General features: G+C 38.0%; 7 protein-coding genes across 7 annotated transcripts; 3 read left to right on the top strand and 4 right to left on the bottom strand.

Moving 5' to 3' along the window:
- Positions 1 to 5,896: 5,896 nt before the first annotated feature.
- On the bottom strand, positions 5,897 to 6,349 carry LOC135709096 (histone H2B-like). Its single transcript, XM_065231294.1, has one exon. It carries the CDS (start codon positions 6,310 to 6,312, stop codon positions 5,938 to 5,940), a length of 375 nt encoding a protein of 124 aa, XP_065087366.1. The 5' UTR covers positions 6,313 to 6,349; the 3' UTR covers positions 5,897 to 5,937.
- A 178-nt stretch (positions 6,350 to 6,527) lies between these two features.
- LOC135709067 (histone H2A) lies at positions 6,528 to 7,026 on the top strand. Its single transcript, XM_065231254.1, has one exon. The coding sequence runs from the start codon at positions 6,583 to 6,585 to the stop codon at positions 6,955 to 6,957; it is 375 nt and encodes a 124-aa protein (XP_065087326.1). The 5' UTR covers positions 6,528 to 6,582; the 3' UTR covers positions 6,958 to 7,026.
- Positions 7,027 to 8,564: 1,538 nt separating this feature from the next.
- LOC135709102 (histone H3-like centromeric protein cpar-1) lies at positions 8,565 to 26,050 on the bottom strand. Its single transcript, XM_065231300.1, has 3 exons — positions 25,574 to 26,050; positions 9,332 to 9,530; positions 8,565 to 9,001 (listed from the first exon to the last, which is right to left on the bottom strand). The coding sequence occupies exons 1-3, from the start codon at positions 25,979 to 25,981 to the stop codon at positions 8,583 to 8,585; spliced, it is 1,026 nt and encodes a 341-aa protein (XP_065087372.1). The 5' UTR covers positions 25,982 to 26,050; the 3' UTR covers positions 8,565 to 8,582.
- Positions 9,218 to 9,593, top strand: LOC135709048 (histone H4). The gene has a single exon (XM_065231235.1). The coding sequence runs from the start codon at positions 9,240 to 9,242 to the stop codon at positions 9,549 to 9,551; it is 312 nt and encodes a 103-aa protein (XP_065087307.1). The 5' UTR covers positions 9,218 to 9,239; the 3' UTR covers positions 9,552 to 9,593.
- LOC135709049 (histone H1-like) lies at positions 11,654 to 12,386 on the bottom strand. The gene has a single exon (XM_065231236.1). The coding sequence runs from the start codon at positions 12,371 to 12,373 to the stop codon at positions 11,699 to 11,701; it is 675 nt and encodes a 224-aa protein (XP_065087308.1). The 5' UTR covers positions 12,374 to 12,386; the 3' UTR covers positions 11,654 to 11,698.
- Positions 22,372 to 22,771, bottom strand: LOC135709095 (histone H2B-like). Its single transcript, XM_065231292.1, has one exon. It carries the CDS (start codon positions 22,764 to 22,766, stop codon positions 22,392 to 22,394), a length of 375 nt encoding a protein of 124 aa, XP_065087364.1. The 5' UTR covers positions 22,767 to 22,771; the 3' UTR covers positions 22,372 to 22,391.
- LOC135709062 (histone H2A) lies at positions 22,889 to 23,440 on the top strand. Its single transcript, XM_065231248.1, has one exon. The coding sequence runs from the start codon at positions 23,037 to 23,039 to the stop codon at positions 23,409 to 23,411; it is 375 nt and encodes a 124-aa protein (XP_065087320.1). The 5' UTR covers positions 22,889 to 23,036; the 3' UTR covers positions 23,412 to 23,440.
- Positions 26,051 to 26,055: the final 5 nt, after the last annotated feature.

Here is a 26,055-nt window from a genome sequence, read left to right as displayed (position 1 = left end):
GTATTAAGTAGTTTCTCTTCAAATTCTAAAAACAAAACAAACCAATCCCACCAAGGTGGTCGACCGTGTACTAAGTCTAGGACTAATTCTGTAAAACAAATTTTGAATTTTGCCCATACCTAAAGATGAAGAAAGCAATTAAATCACTTAGTAAAAATTTATATGGTAATCGTCCAAGTTAAACTAAAATAAAGATCATTTAAACTAAACTAACTAAACCATTGGCATTTTGTATTTGAGATAAGACAGAGACAGGATGCGGAGGGCCCGCTTAGAGGGAGCGTAACCCATGTTATGGCTTCCATTTATTAAATAGTTCAGATAGGCTGGAAATGATAGGTTCATGGTGAGAAAATGTACCATATGGTGCCCGTTCACTGATCAAAATTAAATTAGATTCAAATCGTCAGGCCCTGCCCTGTAATAAGGGGATTGACGATGATTTGTCAAGTTTCATTTTGCATTTGCATATAATTGTAAGTTTAGGTTTGCTTTTGTAATTGTGAGATAGATAGTTTGCCTCAATTGAAACATTGAGTTGTATAAACTTGACGAATCATACCTCTAAAATAGTAGTAGTTACAGTGCCGCATTATCTAACAACCACTGCCTGCAACTAATGTTGGAGGGGTCAGCAGGGCTGATTACGGATCAAAACTAACATAACTCTAACACTGAAATGATCCCGAAACTAACGCTCATTCATTGCACTTTGAGTCATAAAGTAGTTTTATTTATTTTCCTACTAATCTATCTACACACTTAGTTTTTTTCTACCGAGCTCGGCTGTGCGGGTCTCGGCGGGAAGAGGGTTTCGCTGAGATCTCGGCGGGAGTGACATTTGATTGCCGAGTCTCGGATAATGCCTTTTCTAATAATCTGCCTACGTTTCTTTTATTTGTTATCTATTTCATCCCTTTTTTATTTGTCTGCTCTTCTTTCCTCTTCTCTTCTTTTGTTTTGTTTGTTTACATATAACTAATACTAATACCTCCTTGTTTTCTCTCTAATTTGTCTACTATGTCCCACCATCACGATGAGAGATGAGCTACCGTACATGGTACACGCTCATATACACTCCCAAAATAGTATGCCGCAAGTAAGTATATCACAGAGGCAACTAAAGATACAGAAACGAAAACCGATAACGCTGAAGATAATGAGCTTTGGTGATTTATATGACTAAATAGTATTATTTATTTATACTAACCTAAACACAACGTGGGGTGACCCAAATCCAAACGATCACTAACCAAAATAATAGACTTATCTTTTTTCAGCAGCACTACACCAGCCAGCAAAGTTCAACAATCCATCGTTGCTTATGCCTTTGTTGTCGTTTGGAACCAGTTTTGCAAGGTAGGCGACGATTGTGCGTATTTCTCGCGTAACTTTTGAAAAGAGCCTATTTATAGCCTGAACAATACGTAAAGAGCAAATTGAAACATTGAACGTGAACGTGAAAGTGGAACTTAATGAAGGCCTAAGTACTTTTTCGTAGTTTTTAGTTTTCGGATTTGAAAGATCGTCCGTTACAGTGGCCTGCTTACTGAGCAGAAAAACGCGGTCCCAGGTCCTTACATATCAAAGAGATTTATGGTAAAATCGCTTGTGTATCGTGTATTTTGTGAAACTCGTTGTTGTCGTTGGTTCCGGGTTTGAATGGATACAAAAATTTGAGCAACGGTATTATGTGATATGAGGGGCTCGGTGGCCTTAGAGCAACCGTTTTTGCTTACTGAGCAGAACATCATGAGTCTAATCTCAGGCCCATCCACATTCAAGATTCGTCAATCGTTAATATGACTACATGGTAATAACAGCAACTCGGTGATTAAAAAGGTGCTCGTCTGCCTAGTGGCAAACGTTTTTGCTTACTGAGCAGAAGACCGTGGGTTTAGTCCCAAGCTCCTTCGCGTTATATGATCGTTAGGGCATCAATTCAGCTTATCGTTTACCAAAACGAACCCTGCTGCAAACCCAACCCTCTTATCCAACATCCCAGTGATTCCTCGTGGAAGTGCAGAGGTGTTCTCGGCTTCCATCAAAGCGAGTGTCATGTCAACACAATCCTTCCCATTCCTTTCTTGACCTGTGTTCGGGCGCGGCCGGCGCTGGTATTGCCTAATTTAAGATCACCAGTTTTTACACATTGAGGATGATTGCTAGTCCCAAGCATCGTCTATTGGTTCTCTGTGTAATTACAGCTGATCTGGCAATAACAGAGTAGCAACCGTGGGCGGTCAATCAAGCTCAAGCTCAAGCTCAGCTAGATCAAATTACTGGTCGCAGTAGTTTTATGTCCCGAATAGAGGAAAAAAAAAAGAAAATGAACCTCCATCAATCTGTTTCAATTCTTTTGGTTTTATTTCATTTCATCACGAATATCATAAAGTCGCTCTTTTCACAAAGCATTCTTGCCTGTTATTTGTCATCCAAACAAAAAGTTGGTTTCCCATAGAGAAATACCATGAAGGACAATCCCTTTATTTACGTTGTGTGGCAAAATCTACTATTTGCAAGGGTGCAAGTGTTAAACTAGGATTATCTGTCACCTTGCTCGGGACTTGATTTGTGGCGTCTAATTTCTCACACCCTAGTCATTATTTCATAATGTAAATAGGGCAGTGTGTCAATTGTGTTACTAGTACCCCAGTTTTTGGTCTTAGGATCTTAATTAAATTTGAAATTAATTTTCTCGGATTTCTTTGCGTAGATATATCGTAAATTCGTAAAGCAAGAAAAAATATAATATAAAAGAGGGCCAATCAGAGGACCATCAATGTGAAAGTGGATCGGTTCAGAATGACTCACTTCATCGATTTTTTACAAAATAACGCAAAGCTCAATCGACAAACTCCTCCGTGCAAAATTGGAGAACTGGAATTCCTTTCTCTAGCAATTCACACAAGATTAATATATTGTTTAGGTTTTCAGAAATCTATTCCCTAAGTTCAATTTTAGGACCACAATCATAGTGGTTGCTTACGTTGCTCATCAATTACACAAGTATTTAGTATGAAAGGTCACATTTGACATCCGTAGATCGTTTTAAAACATTGTTAGTAGTATTTCCTCCCAGATTTCCTACGAATACAATTAACCTGTAAAATGCATTATTTCAATACAAACCTTTATTTATTTTTTGTCACGCTACCCCAAGCATTAGATTTTGTTTTCGCATGTATTTGTGCGTAAGCAGTCTCCAAGTTGAAGAATAATGTGTCTTGAAACGCTCACCCAAAACAGAGAAGCGAAATGAGCCGCACGACGGGGCAATCCATAAATTAATTTGCAAGAAAAACCATCAACACCGAGAGCATGATCAAACTCGCGCGTGACGTTTTTCGTTCACAATAATTGATGAATATTGTAAGATATCTTTTTGTTTTTCAATTTCAAATATTCTGCGAAAATTATCGATACTTGAAAAAGGATGTAATAATTATTCGGCAATGTCATCTATGCATTAAAGCGGAACTCCTTAATGAAAGCGTTTGAAAATAAATAAATAGATAGTAAAAATAACGATAAATTGAGAGTAAATCATGTTGGATACACGCGAGGGGTTCGTCAAATCTTAATCTCAATTTCAGATGCTCGAAAAATCTCACACTAACGAAACAATCTACGCAAAATACTCTTTCATTTTTCATTTACTTTTTGCAGGAAATCTTCAGAATCGTCATCAATCTTCCTTCTATCTACTCAGTGTGCGTGCAGTTAACCACAGCAAAACAAAATCTTTCCTGCATCGCGTGTGTTTGTGAAATAATAAAAACAATTCAAGTGTGTGTTGCTTAACAAGAAGCGTTGATTAAGAAACCAAGCTGCAGTGAAAGTGCATAGTTCGAAAATATATTTCAAGAAGCGAAAGAAAAATTCGATTATCGCGTGGTGGAAAAACGAAATTTTAAAACGTATCCCAAACCTGAATCATCTGATAGTGAAAATGGTGGTTCATCACCGGAAGTTGCGAAGGCTCCTCGAAAGAGAAACAGTGTTCCTGGTGCGGCCCGCACGAAGAAACAAAAGCTGAAAGACGAAGAATTTCAACAGGCATTGCTATAGGACGAATCAGAATCTTCTGAGACAAACCAGCCAATACGTGAAAGCTTCGAAACTGAAGAGGGATGGCGAAAGGTAAGTACAAACCATTAATTTTCAATTACAGTAGCCTACTGCATATTTCAAATTTGTACGCTGGTGGTTACGTTCCATGTAAAATCATGTGCTGAATCCAAAAATGTAGCCAGAAAAAAATCTAAGTAGGATAGTTTTCTAGATACATCTTAAACAAAAATTCACTCAAAAAATGTATTTACTACAATACAAATATCTCCGGCTGTAATGAAGCTATATAAATTATTTTAACGCCAAATTAATGACAAATTGATAAAATTTTACACACCATTTTACATAAGAATCATAGGTCAAACATTGGAGTTTTTTTACTTTTATTTGTAAACTAGTGTTTTTACTATTTTTATCATTATTTTTAGACAATTAGATAAAATGAACTAGGGGAAATGGCTCTAATGTTGGCTTATGGATCAAAGATTGGGTCCATCGCTAAAAATCTGCTATTTATCAATTGTATCTAGATGAACGCGTCATTGGGACGGTACTAATGGATATTTTTGGTTGCTATTGAAAATTTAGTTGATTGCTGAATTTATGTATGGCCCCAAATAAGGGACACTTAGGCCGAAATTACATACCCCTTTTTAAGAAATTCAAAATATTTTTCAAGATAAAAACATAAATTGAACTATATCTTCAACTATTTTAGAAATCATAAACCTTTGCCAATATCATAAACCTTTACCAATATATTTTAAACCTTATTGATCATTGCCACAATTTGTTTCTCAAGTATTTGAATATATTCTGAGTAAATTTCATCCTATTTGACAGAGGTATTTTGATGTGTGTCTGAATATTTTTGAAGATAATTAGAAAAATAGAACTTTAAAAAATCGCCATTTTGAAAATTATTCGCCATCTTGCATCCACTATTGTGAAAGTAAACCAACATCCAAGAATTGAAATGGCAGGACTTCCCTGAACTTCAGTAGGGCTATGTCTATGGTGGCAATCGATCAGCGTTACATTGCACAGTGGGCCAGGAATTAAATCTAGTTGGAAAAAAATAACGTCTTCAGTGAAGTTTCTTGAAATAATTAGGACTACAATTTTTTAGACAAAAATAGTTCAAGTTTTTGCCACAAAGATGGCGAGGCGATACAATTTTTTATATTGCACAAGATAAAGGTTTCCGGACTTGGGCAAAGTTGTAGAACGTAGAATCTTTTGGAAAATTCCAGAAGACATGAAAGATGTACATCTTCAAATAACTGAGATTTGGATGTTTTATAAAATTTGTCTGAAATCTCCGTTTTAGTGTTTTATTTTGAGCACTCGTTCAAAAGAATTCTTTATATTATTTCTTTGATCGGTACTGATCAATCTAATCTTTTCCAGATCAATGCTATTATATTATGAGAAATAAAAAAAATGTGTAATGAAATTTGGAAAAAAAATCATTATTTTCTGAATACATTTTAAAAAAGATGCGCAACCGAACGCAAAGTTTCATTAATTCTTCAAAATTTAAATCAAATAGACAATTATGCCTCAAAATATGTCAGGTGAATGTAATTGAGAATTGAATTGAAAATTTAATAACAATTTCAATTTATTTCTGCTTTGTGAAAATAAAAATGATCAAACATGAAACACATCACACACGTCTAAACAACAAATTCGTGAACCGTGATGGGAAAGTTTCACTAGGCAAATATCGTAAAATATCACGAACTTTTCCAATACTGCTTCCAAACATTTAACAGAAATCATCAAAACTTAAACTCTTTTACGTTGAAAATCGATTGGTGGCCCTGAAAAGGGCCGATTTGTAGTTTCGATGGTACGAATTTATTTGGAGCTGGTGTACTTGGTGACGGCCTTGGTTCCTTCGGAGACGGCGTGCTTGGCCAACTCACCCGGCAGCAGCAGACGGACAGCGGTTTGGATTTCGCGAGAGGTGATCGTCGAGCGTTTGTTGTAGTGAGCCAGACGGGACGACTCAGCAGCGATACGTTCGAAGATGTCATTGACGAAGCTGTTCATGATGCTCATGGCCTTCGACGAGACTCCGGTATCTGGGTGGACCTGCTTCAACACTTTGTAGATGTAGATGGCATAGCTTTCCTTCCTGCGTGGCTTCCTCTTCTTCTTGTCTCCCTTGACGATGGCCTTCTGAGCCTTGCCGGACTTCTTGGCGGCCTTTCCACTGGTTTTTGGTGCCATAGTAAAGCTGTTAACTTGGGTACAGAATAACTAATAATTTTTGTAAGACGATGGTGTTTCTTTTTATACCCGTAGAATGGCAACCGACACTCGTCCCCTTTTATGTATTTTTATCAAAACCCGTTTTATACTACCCTCTTTGTATGTATAATATGCTGCTCGACGCAGGTATAAAAGCAACTTCGACGAGCTAAAACGGCATCAGTACAGTTTGAGCATAAAGCTGCTCGTTTTATTTTCACATCGTAATCTACCCTACTACATCGAAACATGTCTGGCCGAGGCAAAGGTGGAAAAGTTAAGGGAAAGGCAAAGTCCCGCTCGAGCCGCGCTGGATTGCAGTTCCCAGTTGGTCGTATTCACCGTCTTCTGAGGAAGGGCAACTACGCCGAGCGCGTTGGTGCCGGTGCTCCTGTCTACCTGGCTGCCGTGATGGAATATCTGGCCGCTGAAGTTCTCGAGTTGGCAGGAAACGCCGCCCGTGACAACAAGAAGACTAGAATCATCCCACGTCACCTGCAGTTGGCCATCCGCAACGACGAGGAGTTGAACAAACTGCTGTCCGGGGTGACCATCGCCCAGGGTGGTGTTCTGCCAAACATCCAGGCCGTCTTGTTGCCCAAGAAGACCGAAAAGAAGGCTTAAATTTGATCGGAGACCACTCCCAACATGTACAAAACCGTCCTTTTCAGGGCGACCAATTTGATTTCACCAACTAAAGAGTTTGATTTATTGGCATTTTTTAGTTCAAATGAAGGCATATTTGCATATTCCAATATTTCATTCCTATGAGGCACCCCTCTATACAATAAAATGAGAGATGAAAAATATATTCTTAATCGACCAATGCATAAATACCACCCGATTTGTGGCTGCTCTGCAATTTCGTTTCCCCAGCTACCTGGTGAAGATTATCTCGGACTACCTCGACGGCAGGACGTCTCAAGTATACGTAGGCAGTGCTCCCTCCCAGTCCCTCAAGGAAGCATCCTGGGACCCATATTGTACCATCTGTACACATCGGACATACCGACACTGCCGGAAGGTGGAACACTGTCGCTGTTTGCTGACGATTCGGCAATCAGCTACAAGGGACGAGTAATGCGCACTCTCGTATCGAAGTTCCAAAACGGATTGGATGTTTACACCATTTATCTCACCGACTGAAAGATATGTGTGAACGCGGCCAAAACGCAAACCATTGTGTTTCCGCATAGCAACACCGACCGGCTCAAACCGTCATCAAAGATAAAGGTTCTGAACGCTGAAACTGAGTGGTCACCCGAGGTACGCTACCTTGGCCTGATTCTCGACAGTAAGCTCCTCTTCCGGTCGCTCGTGGAAGACCGAGTCAAAAAAGGCACCATGATGCTGAAACGTCTGTATCCGATCATCAACCGTCAATCGAAAGCATCCACCGTCAACAAGCTGGCTGTCTACAGGCAGATTGTTGCGCCTATGCTATAGAATGGGTCTCCGGTATGGAAAGGTTGCGCTAAAACACATCGGAAGAAGCTCCAAGTCTTGCAGAACAAGTTCCTGAAGATGATTCTGAATCTGCTTCCGCGCACACGGATAGCCGACGTTCATGGGCTGGCAAATCTCGATCAAATCAACCAGGGAATGACTGCGTTCGCCAGTTTGCACCAAACTAGGACACTAAATTCAGAGTACGAAAAAAATAATAAATCTTTACCAATAATTTTGTAAATAGTATGTATAGTAGTATATTGTAGTTATATAGGAAATTTAAAAGTAGTCCAGTTTTCCGTTACTGTTCCGGATTGATCGTATCCGTGTTCCAAACTGTAATCGTCCTCACCTTACGAGATTCACGGCACCGGTCCAACAGACACTTGAATCTGCATCAACTAGAACTAGAACCGATAGGACTAAGGACTAACTCTTGTGCAGAAAAGGCACGGAATCTTAAAAAAAAAGCAAGTATTCAGTCAATTTTGGTTTTCTCAATCGGTAGATAAGACATGCACGGAGAGGTGATTGGAATGACTTCCCGCTAAAATGTTTTGATCGACCCATTTGCTTATGCTTTTTTCTAGCGTCTTAAAGAAAGCCTCACCGTTATATCTGTTTTTGAGTAAAGCAAACTGATAGTTGTTACTTCCACCAAAAACAACTGTACATGCGAAAGCATCAATTTTAGGGACAACAATTTAAATTGCAATAGGAATTTTCCATCTAAACTCTCTTGTGGATTGCGAGTAGTGGCCCTGAAAAGGGCCTGTTTTAAAACGGTGCGTTGGAGAAATTTAAGCGCGTTCACCACGGATACGACGAGCCAGCTGGATGTCCTTTGGCATGATCGTGACACGCTTGGCGTGGATGGCGCACAGGTTGGTATCTTCGAACAGACCGACCAGATAGGCCTCACTGGCTTCCTGCAGGGCCATGACGGCCGAGCTCTGGAAGCGCAAGTCGGTCTTGAAGTCCTGAGCGATTTCACGGACCAGACGCTGGAAAGGTAACTTGCGGATCAGAAGTTCGGTCGATTTCTGGTAACGACGGATCTCACGCAGAGCGACGGTTCCTGGCCGATAGCGATGAGGCTTCTTCACTCCTCCGGTGGCCGGAGCGCTCTTGCGAGCGGCTTTGGTGGCCAGCTGTTTGCGAGGAGCCTTTCCTCCGGTGGACTTACGTGCGGTCTGCTTGGTACGAGCCATTATGTTTAGTTACGATGCGGATACGATGAATCGAAGATGTTGAATAAAAATTTTGACCGTCTTCCCCTCGATTTTATACCATAATTTTGCTATGTTCAACCAATCACAAATGATGTAAGAACAAGAGGACAACAACTAGCAAGAAGAATCTAACCCTCGAATGGGTATAAAAGATGCATTAATGGTCAAATTAAGAATCATTTTCGTTTCAATCGTACCTGAAGACAGTATCAATCAGCATCAACAATGACCGGACGTGGCAAAGGAGGCAAAGGACTCGGCAAAGGAGGAGCTAAGCGTCATCGTAAGGTGTTGCGTGATAACATCCAGGGTATTACCAAGCCCGCCATCCGTCGTCTGGCTCGTCGTGGTGGTGTCAAGCGTATTTCCGGGCTGATCTACGAGGAAACCCGAGGCGTGCTGAAGGTGTTCCTCGAAAACGTGATTCGTGACGCCGTCACCTACACTGAACACGCCAAGCGTAAGACCGTCACGGCCATGGATGTCGTCTACGCTCTGAAGCGACAGGGACGCACTCTGTACGGTTTCGGAGGTTAAATCAGCATTATCAACTCTAGCATCAAAACGGCCCTTTTCAGGGCCACAATATGAATCAAAAAGAGTTTTTGATGGCAACTTCTTGCAGCATCTTTATTTGAAATTTTTTTAAAAGCCTTGTACCACTTTTTTTTCTTGGCCTATTTTTGTTCACATTCTTTTGTCACGAACTGTGTTCGGGTGTGGACATTTTTGCATTTCGGTTATTTTGTGTATATTGTTTTCACACTTCTACAGTAGTAGTAAAATTCCGTTTATTTCTGTTGATCATGATTGTACATTGTAGCCTATCTGGTTCTTCATCTTTGTTTCATTGGATATTCTAATTTAGTATTTGCGTTTTTCAACTAGTTTATAGGGGTGCGTTGAAAAATGTGATAACCTAACTATCTAAAGTGCTAGATCACGTATGATCTGATCTCAGACAGGTGTCTTTGAACCTTTCCAGGATGAATACTCTGCGTTTTTCTAATGTCTGAATTCCAGTCAGAAGGTGGATCTCAGAATTTTGAGTCCGCGGGACAGTTTAGGATCAGCCTAACGATCTTGTTCTGGATCCTTTGCAGTTTAAGATGATGGTATTTGGAACAGCTCTCCCAGATTGGCATACCATACTCAATAACAGGTAGAATTAGTTTTCTATAGACAGCAAGCTTAATTTTTCAGGGATAAGATGGACTTCTTGTTTGAACTTCCTTTGTTTCGCTAGCAGTGGATTGTCAAAACATTGCTATTCAGGCATACAAAGCCAAATCTAAAGTGAATATTTCGACCATTCTTATTTCTAATGACAGTATTGCATGAATCCGACGAAGTATGTTCTTGTTATTCAAATATTAATGTTTTTTGAAGATGACTATCAGGATCATAATGCAAGTTGTTTAAGATTACTTCTGTTGAAAGAAGAAAATGATCATCCACAAAACATTCAAATGCGGCCCAGAATTGCAGGAAACTAACAAAGGCTCATGAAACGGGTAGAAGCATAGCTACTATATACACTCTGAGCAATTTGCTTCTTGCTACCAAGCTCTCAACGGAAACTACATTGAATAGAAATTATCATCCAAATCCTACCTGTTGATACATACGTCGTCTCTTATGGAAGGTAGAAATATTAAATTAACGTTAGTCTATTTGTGAAAATAAACGATAAAATAGGTAGACAAAAGACAGCACACATCAAGCGTCATCGTCATTAATGCATAAAACAGTAACGTCTATTTTAATGAGATTGTTGAAAACTGCGGCGAAAAACTGCACGTCTTGCTTGATAATTTGTCTGTATTCAGAAGGGATAAGTTGGGAATAGAAATAATAGATAGGATGGATTGAATTTGAAAATTTGATGCGAGATTTGGGTAAAAATGGGACAATCCTAAAGTGTCGTTCCCCCTGGTTGTCATACATGTTATGGGCCATTTAATGAGGGAGTATTCTTAACGTTCAGGATCTACAGGCGATATTATTAAAAATGACGAGTTTCAAGAGAAAATGAACAAAAAGGGAATTTTACACTCAACACAAATAAAAATTAATCAATTTTTCGATCATAAATTTAATTAATTGCATTGAGAAACATATTGCTTAACCTTCAATTGAAAATTGTGGCTAGTCTTTCAGTATACTGGAGAACAATGTTCAACACCACGCGCCGAAAGCACGGCTGCTGATGATGACTGACCGGACACTACCACACACGGTGATTGACCGAGACCGAATGGAATTCGATTTTGAAATCTATGTTAAGGAAAGCGCTTCTTGCAGGCAATCGATGATAATTTTGATCACCATTGCAACAGTTGGACATTTGTGTAATATTCAATAGTGTGCTATTGAAAATTAATAAAATTTTCATTTAAGCAGATTCACAGAAAAATGATCAATCGATTGGCTTATTTGGAATTAAAATCCATTCGGGATTGACAGAGTTATAATTGGTCAAAACCTGACCACTTTCGTAACACGGTCGATTTAGGTTTTTTTGAAATTACACCTCCAAATATGTTGCCGAAAGACGTAATCATACGTCAAAAGATTATTCCAAAAGCAAACTCTTGATGGAAATCAATGATGGTAGCCCTGAAAAGGACTGATTTGGGTGATTATTTCGTGTATGACACACGTTGGGGGCGTCGTTTCCAAGTTTACTTCTTGGCGGCGGCCTTCTTCGGTGCAGCTTTCTTGGCTGGGGCGGCCGTCTTCGGCTTCGGGGTCTTTGGCTTCTTGGCAGCGGTCTTCGAGGGCTTGGTGGCCTTTTGCTTGGGAGCAGCAGCCTTCTTCACAGTTCCGGCCTTCTTGGCGGCCTTGGCAACGACAGCTTTGGCTTTCTTCACACCGGCAGGCTTCTTGGCTGCCGGCTTTTTGGCCTTCTTCTCACCAGCAGGTTTCTTAGTGGCGGGTTTCTTGGTGACCTTTTTCTTCTCACCGGTAGCCTTCTTTGCCTTCTTCTCTCCGGTGGCCTTTTTAGGTTTCTTTTCGTCGACCTTGAGCTTGAACGATCCTGAAGCCCCGGATCCCTTGGTCTGGACTAGAGTGCCCTTCTCGACACCGCTGACCAGAGCCTTTCTGATGAAGATGGACAGCTTGGCAACGTCGCACTTGTAGTTCGCAGCGATGTACTTCTTGATGGCCTGTAGGGACGATCCTTTGCGTTCCTTCAGGGTCTTGATAGCTGCAATGACCATCTCGTTCGCTGGTGGATGAGTAGCTGGCTTCTTTGGCTTCTTAGCGTCTCCCTTGGTGGCCCTGGCCTTCTTCGGAGTCTTGGCTGGCGAGGCAGCAGCAGGCGCCGCGGCGGCAACTTCAGCGGTTTCAGTCATGATGATTCACAGGGTTTCGTTTGATACTAGTATGTAGGTTAAAATGAACGAATAAACATGTATGATGAACTGACAGTCGTTTGACTCTGATGTCTGTGTTAGGGATAAAGATGTTAACGGAAAACATGAGTTCATGTGATATATTTTAATTTCTACCAGAAATAGTTTTTAAAACAACGGTTTCTACCAAGTGCAGGTTGATAAATGTGCTTGTGTATATTTCTAAATAGCGAATCGACTATTGTAGTTCTCAAAAATTAGCTTTGTAGTGGACTATATTTACTAGAAATACCATACAATTATCTTCTTTTGAGAAATGTTAGAATCAACTAGCAAATAGTTGTTGAAAATCAATAATATTCACCTATTGAAACAATATTGATTGTTCTGCAAGTTGGTCGCTCTTATAGACAAATATTTCCGCTACACATTGGCATCAATTTTATTGTTCTATTAGCAGAACGTTCCGTTTAAATTTGATATTTACCTGAATGATCAATGCGGTTATACTTTTCTCAATAGCATTATTCATGATGCCTCAATCATGGGTGTCCCGTGATTAATTATTATGGAAAAACTTTAACCCTTTTTAAGTCAATTCTCTTGGAATATAATGATTAAAAATAAATTACTCAAGTTTGAAGAAAAATCAGACAAGGCTATAGGACAATCTCAAAGTGAAACATCATTATTCTAGAAATCTTTGACTCGCTGTTTGATCATTAAACTGGAAAAGCGAGAGCTCTCAGCAAAAGGGATGTTTGATTGCTAAGTCGCAGAAAATGTCACAAAATTCACTGTTTGCTGAAATCGCAGTAAGTGCTGAAGTGCTTGAATTAAGTGTGTAAGTAGTTGGAGTCGAGAAAAGTACCGGCTCGGATACCGACTGATCTGCAAAATAATATTAATTAGAACGTTCCGAACCATGAATTATCATATTTGAGATCAAGGAACTTTGACCTGAAAGAAATTATGGACAGTTCAGGGAATTGATTTTTTTGTTTTTAGGGCCCTAGCACAATTTCCTGATGATCTCAAGCTTTTACAACTTTCCCGAACTTCAAATACTTTAAACATCCATAACGGTGAGAGACACCCTCTGAAAGTATCACCAGTGAAAAATAAGAATCTTTTAAGCAAAAGCACTTTTTTAGGATAACTATCGCAACTCGGAAAATAATTTTTTCTGATTTTCTTATTTTCTCAAACCATGAAAAACCATTTTCTGGTTAAATTTTTATGATCGGTTTATGAGTTATGGGTTTTTATAGTATTGAAAGTACGGGTAAATCGGAACGATAAAATAAACAAAAAAAACATTAACGTCTCATCGGAACGATGTTTTCCTACACAACTCGTACACGGCCAACTACAACATCTCAGTGACTGAATTCAATTGACTCAGAGCATTTTCTTTCCATACGGAATTTACTCATATTTGAAAAAAAAACTGCAGTTACTCATTAGCTATGATTTTGTTTTTTTTTCAAATATGAGTAAATTTCGTACGGAAATAAAATGCTCTGAGTCAATTGAATTCAGTCGCTGAGTTGTTCACTCATAAAATAAATCACATAACCAGTGGAAAATATCTATGTGAATTTCACATAACTTTCATGTGATCCAATGAAATCGATATGATTTCTCATATAGAATTTCTTATGCTATGTGATATTCAGATACAAATCATTATTTTGGTTATTGGAAAAATATTATGTGTGTTCCTAATAGAAACTAAGTGAAAACTTTTTCAGTGTTGTAGTTGGCCGTGTACGTTGTATTGGAAGCAGTGCTGCCCAATTTCGACAATACATGGTGATACTCAAAATTCTGCTTTGGTCACTCGTTTGAGCTAACAGTCATGTCAATTGTCAGTGGCATTTTTGTCAGTGACGAACATGTGCTGATTTGTTTATTAGCTAAATTTAAAATGAAATAAAATGGCTTGAGGAAAACAATTACATAGAGCCATTAAAGTGAACAAGCATCTACGTCCTGAACAGCTTGGATAACAAAAATGTGACTCAGAATGCAAGAAATTACCCTTTCTGTTACCAGGTGAATCTTTGTCATTGACGAAAAAATGAATGAGATTTTGACAAAGATTTTTTTGAGGATCAAGTCTATCATTGACTATGTGAAAAACAATTTTGTCAATATCGTGCAAAAGTCTGTCAATGACAATGACAAATCTCAGCACTGATTGGAAGGTGTTTTGCAGGTTTGATGAGAATTGTGTTTTATATAATGCTTATTTTTATGAATTTCCTATACAGGCTGTCAACATTATTATCATCATATGCAGGGGCGACCGAGGTGGCAACTCCTGCGTAGAGCTTTAATGACAATTTCTCAATTGTTAGTTTCTGAAATTGTAACTTTCTTATATTCCTATATTATGTGCCGCTTTTCTCGGTACCAAATGTTTTTGTTGTTTCCAAACTACAGAACTAATTCAAAATAAAATCTCAACAAATGGTTAGCATTTGTAACGACGATATTCTTATTTGAGGATTGCAATGTCATATTCCATAGTTCTTCATTTTTTTCGAATAATTACCTCGACAATCATTAACATCGATAAAAAAAATCTGAAGGCTGATTTTATTCAAGAGCAAACTAAAATAGCAGACAGCAGAGTATTTTTGTTAAAAAATTTGCTTATATAAGAAAATCAAGCTCCGTAACGTAGGTAGATCACCCTTTCGTGGTAAGCTACGGGATGTAAGATCTACCAGCGATTTCTAGTCTTGACTACTCAGTAGTTCTTAGTCTCAGTAATCAAATGAACACATCTTAGTACTAGTTACTTTTTATGCCTTGTTGATAGTGATAAGTCTTCGGGTTGCCAGGACCGAAGATGATCTTGAAACAAGGAAAAAAAATGAGTTAGTTACATAGCAAAAAAAAAATGTAATATCGATCAGTGTATTTCAAGCTGATGTATGAAATAATGATGTAATAGCAAAAAGCAGATATAATATTACATCAATGGATGTAATTTTGTTCGCAAAATCGATGTACATCGTACAACGTTATATTACACAACCGATGGCTTGACCTGGTTGCAGCAGTTTGGATGTAATATTCAACAACTTTTTTTTCTGTGTAGTCTTCGCCTATGTGATTCCTAATCTTCTGTTCGTTGTTCCCTAGTTTGAAGTGGTTAAGACTAGGGTTCTGATGCATGGTCATTATCGGTGTCATTGCTTGTTTTTGTTGCTAAGGAATCCAATTTTGATTGACAAAGGAACGCGCCGTTGGAAGGTGTTTCAACACTCCGAAGGGGAAAAATACCGAGACCTTTCAATTAGAATTGATTCCTTGCGATGAAGACAAGAATGACAACTGTATCAAAATCGAATACTTCATCATTTCTCAATAGTGATGGAGTAATACAACATGCACTAAACTAAGGACACGGGATTTACTACAATAGATCAAATTACTGGTCGCAGTAGTTTATGTCCCGAACAGAGGAAAAAAACAAAAGAAAATGAACCTCCATCAATCTGTTTCAATTCTTTTGGTTTTATTTCATTTCATCACGAATATCATAAATTCGCTCTTTTCACATAGCATTCTTGCCTGTTTTTTGTCATCCAAACAAAAAGTTGGTTTCCCATAGAGAAACACCATGAAGGACAATCCCTTTATTTACGTTGTGTGGCAAAATCTACTATTTGCAAGGGTGCAAGTGTTAAACTAGGATTATCTGTCACCTTGCTCGGGACTTGGTTTGTGGCGTCTAATTTCTCACACCCTACACTGAACCAATATGACATATTCCTGTTATGTGGAAATCTTATAAATTTGCGCCATAAGATAATCCATTGAAAATTATATGATTGAAAATGTGCCAGGTAAATTCTATATGAATATCTGATACATTTACAATGCTGATAATTTGGTAACTTTTATATGATCGTCGTATGATAAATGAAAATCGATCAAATTATAATAATTAACTGAAATGGATTTGAAACCCATAAGCATAAGCTACACTTTTCACCACAATATAATATATGTGTCATAAATCAATCGAAGTAAAGTTATGTGAAAATCTTCTTTTGACACATATATTTAATCGATTTCTAAAAATAAATCGAAAAATAAACATCAGGCAGTGGGAGCTTTCACAGTTGTGCCTTTTTTTTATTGTAGCTGATTTGGGATTCGATCAAGGACTGTTGAGGTGTGATGCTTTCGGTGTCTGCGCTCGATTTCACTGGGCCACGACTGACTTCAAGATTGAGCTCGTTCAAATAGCATGAAGTAAGAACAGCTCTCCCGACATGGAATGCAGTGCAACGTTATGCTCGTTTTGCTAGAGTGAAGACAAATAGCACTGACAAATTTATGTTCCGTTTCGGTGGTGTGGTTTGTTCAAATCTTTCTTAATGCACCTGTGTGCAATAAATCAACGACTAAATTATATAAGTTGATGTAACTGGTTCATGAAGTTCGAGTACTAGGGCTGGAATCTGAATTAGCCGTGTAGAAGGCTTACAATTAGAATCATAGCAAAGTAAATATTGCAGTAGAATCATTTTTTTTTTTCAATCTCAATACATTCTTTTCCGGAAACAAACAAAGATTATTCAATACAGTATCATTGTTGTTAGTAGTATTTAGTTCAACTAATCATTTTAATGAGTGTACGATAACATCGTTGAAAATTGTTTCAATAATTTATAAAGAACAATCATGTAAGATGTATTTTATTGGGAGCGATATTCAGCCCAGAAAAACATGCAAAAACAAACGTTTGCTGTTGGATTTCTTAAAAGGCATATCTATATGACTATTAAATGATTGGGATGGATCTGTTTACAATCTTTAAACCTCAAAAATCAAAGGAAGCTATTCCAATGAGATATACATGTTTTCCTATACTGCAAAGTTAAATGACAGTTCAATAGTTTCTTCATGTCTGTTTACACGCGACATATCAACAAACGTCAAAAATCATTAAAAGCAACTCCAATAAAATATAAAAATACAAACAAATTAAATCTTATAAGATATACATTTTAGTGAGCAATATTCATCATGACAACAGGTATATTTTACTGGATTTTCTCATAGTGCAAACTTATATGATTTTCCATTAGTTTCTAGATGTCTGTTCCCACCCATGACATATCAACAGTTTTTCACCATGAAATATATCAGACAATATTCATATACTTATTACTTATCGCTAACCACGTTCGAAGCAAAGTATTATCAAGTACTAAGTATGTGAAATTACGATAGAAATCATTCCATATCGCAGTCATAGTTTTTAAGTGATAATCCAATGGAATCTATCAATCATCACATAGAATGAATAAATCGGCTGACATTGCTATGTTATAAGAGGGATCCAATAAACGGTACATGTCGATTTGTTTCAGTGTAGTCATTATTTCATAATGTAAATAGGGTAAGTGTGTCAATTGTGTTACTAGTACCCCAGTTGTTGGTCTTAGAATCTTAATTAAATTTGAAATTCTTTGCGTAGATATATCGTAAATTGTATGTTCTTACTTTGTATCGATATAAATTTTGGAAAGAAAGAAAAAAATATGATATTTAAGAAAGCCAATCAGAGGACCATCAAGGTGAAAATGAATCGGTTCAGAATGACTCACTTAATCGATTTTTTACAAAATAACGCAATGCTCAATCGAAAAACTCTTCCGTGCAAAATTGCTGAACTAAAATTCCTATCTCTAGCAATTCACACAAGATTAATATATTGTTTAGGTTTTCAGAAATCTATTCCCTAAGTTCAATTTTAGGACCACAATCATAGTGGTCGCTAACGTTGCTCATTAAGTACACAAATATTTAGTATGAAAAGTCACATTTGACTTCCGTAGATCGTTTTAAAACATTGTTAGTAGTATTTCCTCTAAGATTTCCTACGAATACAATTAACCTGTAAAATGCATTATTTCAATACAAACCTTTATTTATTTTTTGCCACGCAACCCCACCCGAATAAAAATTTACCATACAAAAACAATAGAACCTATTGTAACAATACAATAAAACCTATTGTAGCAACAGTAAATGTTATTGTCAAAAACAATAAAAATAAAATAGACCTTATTGTTATGTACAATATAATCTATTGTTTATGAGACATTTACAATAGAAAAGGGGGGTGGTTAGTTACCGTAACCATAAAAAAATCAATTTTTTCTCTAAAAAATTTGATCTCATTACAATAAATTTTATTGTTTTTTTATTGTGCAAAATTTTGATTCCATAGAATTTGTTGTAAACCTATAGTGGTGACCAGAGAGAATAGGTAGAGAGGCGAAGAGTGTGAAGCAAAAAAAACCTTATCGAACCGTCAAACTGGTATCCTATCGAACAAAATAAACAAAAGTTGATGTTCCCCAATTTGGTGAAGGCAAGTATTGTAATCGCTGCGAATATATTTGTTCGAATATATTCTCTCTGGTTAAAAAAGTCACTTGAAGTGTGCCCTTCAGAAACAGTTGCCAGAACTTGTAGGATGGAATCATAATAAAAAGAGTGCTGCCGTTTCCACGGTTTTTCACTCTTCGTCTCTCTACCTATTCTCTCTGGTGGTGACTAATTGATTATTTCCCGGATAAAAATAACCATAAAATTACAATAAAATATCAATAAAATACAATACATTCTATTGTTGACAATTAATCTTATTGTAATTCTATTGTGTTGGTCAAATAATCAAATAGTCACCACAATAGGTTTACAACAAATTCTATGAAATCAAAATTTTGCACAATAAAAAAAACAATAAAATTTATTGTAATAGGATCAAATTTGTTCGAGAAAAAATTGATTTTTTTATGGTTACGGTAACTAACAACCCCCCTTTTCTATTGTTAATGTCTCATAAACAATAGATTATATTGTACATAACAATAAAGTCTATTTTATTTTTATTGTTTTTGACAATAACATTTACTGTTGCTACAATAGGTTTTATTGTATTGTAACAATAGGTTCTATTGTTTTTGCATGGTAAATTTTTATTAGGGTTGGCCAATACAATAGAATTACAATAAGATTAATTGTCAACAATAGAATCGGCTGTATTTCATTTATATTTTATTGTAATTTTATGGTTATTTTTATCCGGGCAAGCATTAGATTTTGTTTTTGCTTGTATTTGTGCGTAAGCAGTCTCCAAGTGGAAGAACAATGTGTCTTGGAACGCTCACACAAAACAGAGAAGCGAAATGAGCCGCACGACGGGGCGATCCATAAATTAATTTGCAAAAAAAACCATCAGCACCGAGAGCATGATCAAACTCGCGCGTGACGTTTTTTGTTCACAATAATTGATGAATATTGTAAGATATCTTTTTGTTTTTCAATTTCAAATATTCTGCGAAAATTATCGATACTTGAAAAAGGATGTAATAATTATTCGGCAATGTCATCTATGCATTAAATCAGGAACTCCTTAATGAAAGCGTTTGAAAATAAATAAATAGATAGTAAAAATAACGATAAATTGAGAGTAAATCATGTTGGATACACGCAAGGGGTTCGTCAAATCTTAATCTCAATTCTAGATGCTCGAAAAATCTCACACTAATGAATCAATCTACGAAAAATCCTCTTTGATTTTTCACATTTACTTCTTGCAGGAAATCTTCAGCATCGTCATCAATCTTCCTTTTATCTACTCAGTGTCCGTGCAGTTAACCACAGCAAAACAAAATCTTTCCTGCATCGCGTGTATTTGTGAAATAATAAAAACAATTCAAGTGTGTGTTGCTAAAAAAGAACCGTTGATTTAGAAGCCAAGCTGCAGTGAAAGTGCATAGTTCGAAAATATATTTCAAGAAGCGAAAGAAAAATTCGATTATCGCGTGGTGGAAAAACGAAATTTTAAAACGTATCCCAAACCTGAATCATCTGATAGTGAAAATGGTGGTTCATCACCGGAAGTTGCGAAGGCTGCTCGAAAGAGAAACAGTGTTTCTGGTGCGGGCCGCACGAAGAAACAAAAGCTGAAAGACGAAGAATTTCAACAGGCATTACTATAGGACGAATCAGGATCTTCTGAGACAAACCAGCCAATACGTGAAAGCTTCGAAACTGAAGAGGGATGGCGAAAGGTAAGTCCAAACCATTAATTTTCAATTACAGTAGCTTACAGCATATTTCAACTTTGTACGCTGGTGGTTCCCTAATAAAAAATAACCATAGACGAACGATAACCCAAATCATTGAACTATTCCACAAATGGTTTGGATGATACCCAGAACACGTCGTTAAGCAAATTAACCATACAATTTTTATTAGGGTTACTTTCCATGTAAAATCATGTGCTGAATCCAAAAATGCAGTCAGAAAAAAATCTAAGTAGGATAGTTTTCTAGATACATCTTAAACAAAAATTCACTCAAAAAAATGTATTTACTAAAATACAAATATCTCCGGCTGTAATGAAGCTATATAAATTATTTTAACGCCAAATTAATGACAAATTGATAAAATTTTGCACACCATTTTACATAAGAATCATAGGTCAAACATTGGAGTTTTTTTACTTTTATTTGTAAACTAGTGTTTTTACTATTTTTATCACTATTTTTAGACAATTAGATAAATTAAACTAGGGGAAATGGCTCTAATGTTGGCCTATGGATCTAAGATTGGGCCCATCGCTAAAAATCTGCTATTTATCAATTGTATCTAGATGAACGCGTCATTGGGACGGTACTAATGGATATTTTTGGTTGCTATTGAAAATTTAGTTGATTGCTGAATTTATGTATGGCCCCAAATTAGGGACACTTAGGCCGACATTACATACCCCTTTTTTAGAAATTCGTAATATTTTTGAAGTTAAAAAAATAAATTGAACTATATCTTCAACTAATTTAGAAGTCATAAACCTTTGCCATTTATAAATACAATATATTTTAAACCTTATTGATCATTGCCACAATTTGTTTCTCAAGTATTTGAAAACATTATGTGCAAATTTCAACTTATTTGATAGAGGTATTCTGATGTGTGTCAGAATATTTTTGAAGATAATTAGATAAATTGAACTATTTTAAAAATCCCCATTTTGAAAATCATTCGCCATCATGTCCAATATTGTGACAGTAAACCAACATCCAAGAATTGAAATGGCAGGACTTCCCTGAACTTAGTAGGACAGTAGGACTATGTCTATAATGGCAATCGATCAACGTTACATTGCACAGTGGGCCAGAAATTAAATCTAACTGAAAAAAAATAACGTCTTCAGTGAAGTTTCTTGAAATAATTAGGGCTACAGTTTTTTGATAAAAAAAATTTCAAGTTTTTGTCACGATATGGCGAGGTTATACAAATTTTTATATTCCACAAGATAGAGGTTTGCGGACTTGGGCAAAGTTGTAGAACGTAGAATCTGATGGAAAATTCCAGAAGACATGAAAGCTGTACATCTTCAAATAACTGAGATGTTCTATAAAATTTGTCTGAAATTTCCGTTTTAGTATTATATTTTGAACATTCGTTCAAAAGAATTCTTTTATATTATTTCTTTGATCGGTACTGATCAATCTTATATTTTCCAGATCAATGCTATTATTTTATGAGAAATAAAAAAAAATGTATAATGAAATTTGGAAAAAAAAATCATTATTTTCTGAATACATTTTAAAAAAGATGCGCAACCGAACGCGAAGTTTCATTAATTCTTCAAAATTTAAATCAAATAGACAATTATGCCTCAAAATATCTCAGGTGAATGTAATTGAGAATTGAATTGAAAATGTAATAACAATTTCAATCTGATTCTTCTTTGTGAAAATTAAAAATGGCCAAACATGAAACACATCACACACGTCTAAACAACAAATTCGTGAACAGTGATGGTGAAGTTCATTAGACGAATATCGTAAAATATCGCGATAACACTGCTTCCAAACATTTAACAGAAATCATCAAAACTTAAACTCTTACGTTGAAAATCGATTGGTGGCCCTGAAAAGGGCCGATTTGTAGTTTCGATGGTACGAATTTATTTGGAGCTGGTGTACTTGGTGACGGCCTTGGTTCCTTCGGAGACGGCGTGCTTGGCCAACTCACCCGGCAGCAGCAGACGGACAGCGGTTTGGATTTCGCGAGAGGTGATCGTCGAGCGTTTGTTGTAGTGAGCCAGACGGGACGACTCAGCAGCGATACGTTCGAAGATGTCATTGACGAAGCTGTTCATGATGCTCATGGCCTTCGACGAGACTCCGGTATCTGGGTGGACCTGCTTCAACACTTTGTAGATGTAGATGGCATAGCTTTCCTTCCTGCGTGGCTTCCTCTTCTTCTTGTCTCCCTTGACGATGGCCTTCTGAGCCTTGCCGGACTTCTTGGCGGCCTTTCCACTGGTTTTTGGTGCCATAGTAAAGCTGTCAACTTGGGTACAGAATAACTAATAATTTTGGTAAGACGATGGTGTTTCTTTTTATACCCGTAGAATGGCAACTGACACTCGTCCCCTTTTATGTATTTTAATCAAAACCCGTTTTATGCTACCCTTCTTGTATGTATAATATGCTGCTCGACGCAGGTATAAAAGCAACTTCGACGAGCTAAAACGGCATCAGTACAGTTTGAGCATAAAGCTGCTCGTTTTATTTTCACATCGTAATCTACCCTACTACATCGAAACATGTCTGGCCGAGGCAAAGGTGGAAAAGTTAAGGGAAAGGCAAAGTCCCGCTCGAGCCGCGCTGGATTGCAGTTCCCAGTTGGTCGTATTCACCGTCTTCTGAGGAAGGGCAACTACGCCGAGCGCGTTGGTGCCGGTGCTCCTGTCTACCTGGCTGCCGTGATGGAATATCTGGCCGCTGAAGTTCTCGAGTTGGCAGGAAACGCCGCCCGTGACAACAAGAAGACCAGAATCATCCCACGTCACCTGCAGTTAGCCATCCGCAACGACGAGGAGTTGAACAAACTGCTGTCCGGGGTGACCATCGCCCAGGGTGGTGTCCTGCCAAACATCCAGGCCGTCCTGTTGCCCAAGAAGACCGAAAAGAAGGCTTAAATTTGATCGGAAACCACGCCCAACATGTACAAAACCGTCCTTTTCAGGGCGACCAATTTGATTTCACCAACTAAAGAGTTTGATTTATTGGATTTATTTTTAGTTCTAATGTAGGCATATTTTCACATTTCAATCTTTCGTTCCTATGAGGCAAAATGAGAGATGAAAAATGTATTCTTAATCGACCAATGCATATAAATACCACTCGATTTGTGGCTGCTCTACAATTTCGTTTCCCCAGCTACCTGGTGAAGATCATCTCGGACTACCTCGACGGCAGGACGTCTCAAGTATACGTAGGCAGTGTTCGCTCGGAACAGTATGATGTACCCGTAGGAGTCCCTCAAGGAAGCATCCTGGGACCCATATTGTACCATCTGTACACATCGGACATACCGACACTGCTGGAAGGTGGAACACTGTCGCTGTTTGCTGACGATTCGGCAATCAGCTACAAGGGACGAGTAATGCGTACTCTCGTATCGAAGTTCCAAAACGGATTGGATGCCTACACCATATACCTCACCGACTGGAAGATTTGTGTGAACGCGGCCAAAACGCAAACCATTGTATTTCCGCATAGCAACACCGACCGGCTCAAACCGTCATAAAAAAGGTTCTAAACGCTAAAACTGAGTGGTCACCCGAGGTACGCTACCTTGGCCTGATTCTCGACAGTAAGCTCCTCTTCCGGTCACTCGTGGAAGACCGAGTCAAAAAAGGCACCATCATGCTGAAAAGTCTGTATCCGATCATCAACCGTCGTTCGAAAGCATCTACCGTTAACAAGCTGGCTGTCTACAGGCAGATTGTTGCGCCTATGCTGGAGAATGGGTCTCCGGTATGGAAGGGTTGCGCTAAAACACATCGGACGAAGCTCCAAGTCTTGCAGAACAAGTTCCTGAAGATGATTCTGAATCTGCATCCGCGCACACGGATAACCGACGTTCATCGGCTGGCAAATCTCGATCAAATCGACCAGAGAATGACTGCGTTCGTCAGTTAGCACCAAACTAGGACACTAAATTCAGAGTACGAAAAAATTATAAATCTTAACCCATAATTTTGTAAATAGTATGTTTAGTAGTATATTGTAGTTATATAGGAAATTTAAAAGTTTAAAATAGAACAAATGTTTACACTGTAAAAAGATAAATACCAATTAATAAAAATTTGCCAATGGCTTTCATTAATGTTAGCAAATAATGAATAACTAATGTTGATCACAACTATGGTAAAACAAAACAACTGAAAAAATAAATTTAATATTAAAAAAAACAAATTCAGGTTAGAGAAACTCTTCTATCGGCAACATAATCGAGCAGCTACGAACAGCCACGAACAGTCGAACAAACAGTATGAAACAGTACATAAAGGCCATTTTTCTTGTTCTTCGACCAAAGGACGGTTCTTCTGCCAAACATCTTCAAGGTGGTTTGTTTAAAGGGACGTTAATATATGGAAGCACAGCTCTTCTGCCAAAATATAGCAGACTTGGGAGACTATACAACTCCAGTATGTCTCTATATAAATCAGCCATTAGCCTTAAGTTACCCGTGCTGTAATCGTCCTAATAATAAGTAAACGCACCTTAAAACTGACCAGAGATAAATGTTCTTATCCCGTATTCCGTCGAATAAAACCTTATTTTACAGTGTAATTAGTCAATTTTTCCGTTACTGTGCTCGAGCAAACAAAAACAGTTGAGGAGTCCGGTTTATTCGTATCCGTATTCCGAACTGTAATCGTCATTATCTGACCAGATTCACGGCACCAGTCCAACAGACACTTGAATGTGCATCAACTAGGACTTGGATCGATAGGACTAAGGACTAACTCTTATGCACAAAACGCACGGAATCTTTAAAACAATCATTCTATTCAGTCAATTTTGGTTTTCTCAATCGGTAGATAAAAGATGCACGGAGAGTTGATTGGAGGGACTTCCCGCTAAAATGTTCTAATCGACCGTAAAATCTGTTTTTGAGTAAAGCAAACTGAAAGTTATAACTTCCACCAAAAACAACTGTACCTACGAAAGCATCAATTTTAGGGACAACAATTTAAATTTCAATAGGAATATTCCATCTAAACTCTCTTGTGGATTGCGAGTAGTGGCCCTGAAAAGGGCCGGTTTTGAAACGGTGCGTTGGAATAATTTAAGCGCGTTCACCACGGATGCGACGAGCCAGCTGGATGTCCTTTGGCATGATCGTGACACGCTTGGCGTGGATGGCGCACAGGTTGGTATCTTCGAACAGACCGACCAGATAGGCCTCACTGGCTTCCTGCAGGGCCATGACGGCCGAGCTCTGGAAGCGCAGGTCGGTCTTGAAGTCCTGAGCGATTTCACGGACCAGACGCTGGAAAGGCAACTTGCGGATCAGCAGTTCGGTTGATTTCTGGTAACGACGGATCTCACGCAAAGCGACGGTTCCTGGCCGGTAGCGATGAGGCTTCTTCACTCCTCCGGTGGCCGGAGCGCTCTTGCGAGCGGCTTTGGTGGCCAGCTGTTTGCGAGGAGCCTTTCCTCCGGTGGACTTACGTGCGGTCTGCTTGGTACGAGCCATTATGTTTAGTTGCGATGCGCATACGATGAATCGAAGATGTTGAATAAAAATTTTGACCGTCTTCCCCTCGATTT

Source organism: Ochlerotatus camptorhynchus, unplaced genomic scaffold, assembly GCF_037179485.1.
Source record: "Ochlerotatus camptorhynchus isolate MF236.1 unplaced genomic scaffold, CSIRO-AGI_Acam_v1.1 ptg000349l, whole genome shotgun sequence".
In the NCBI taxonomy this organism is placed as follows: Eukaryota; Metazoa; Arthropoda; class Insecta; order Diptera; family Culicidae; genus Ochlerotatus; species Ochlerotatus camptorhynchus.
This window is presented reverse-complemented; position numbering and strand designations above follow the sequence as displayed.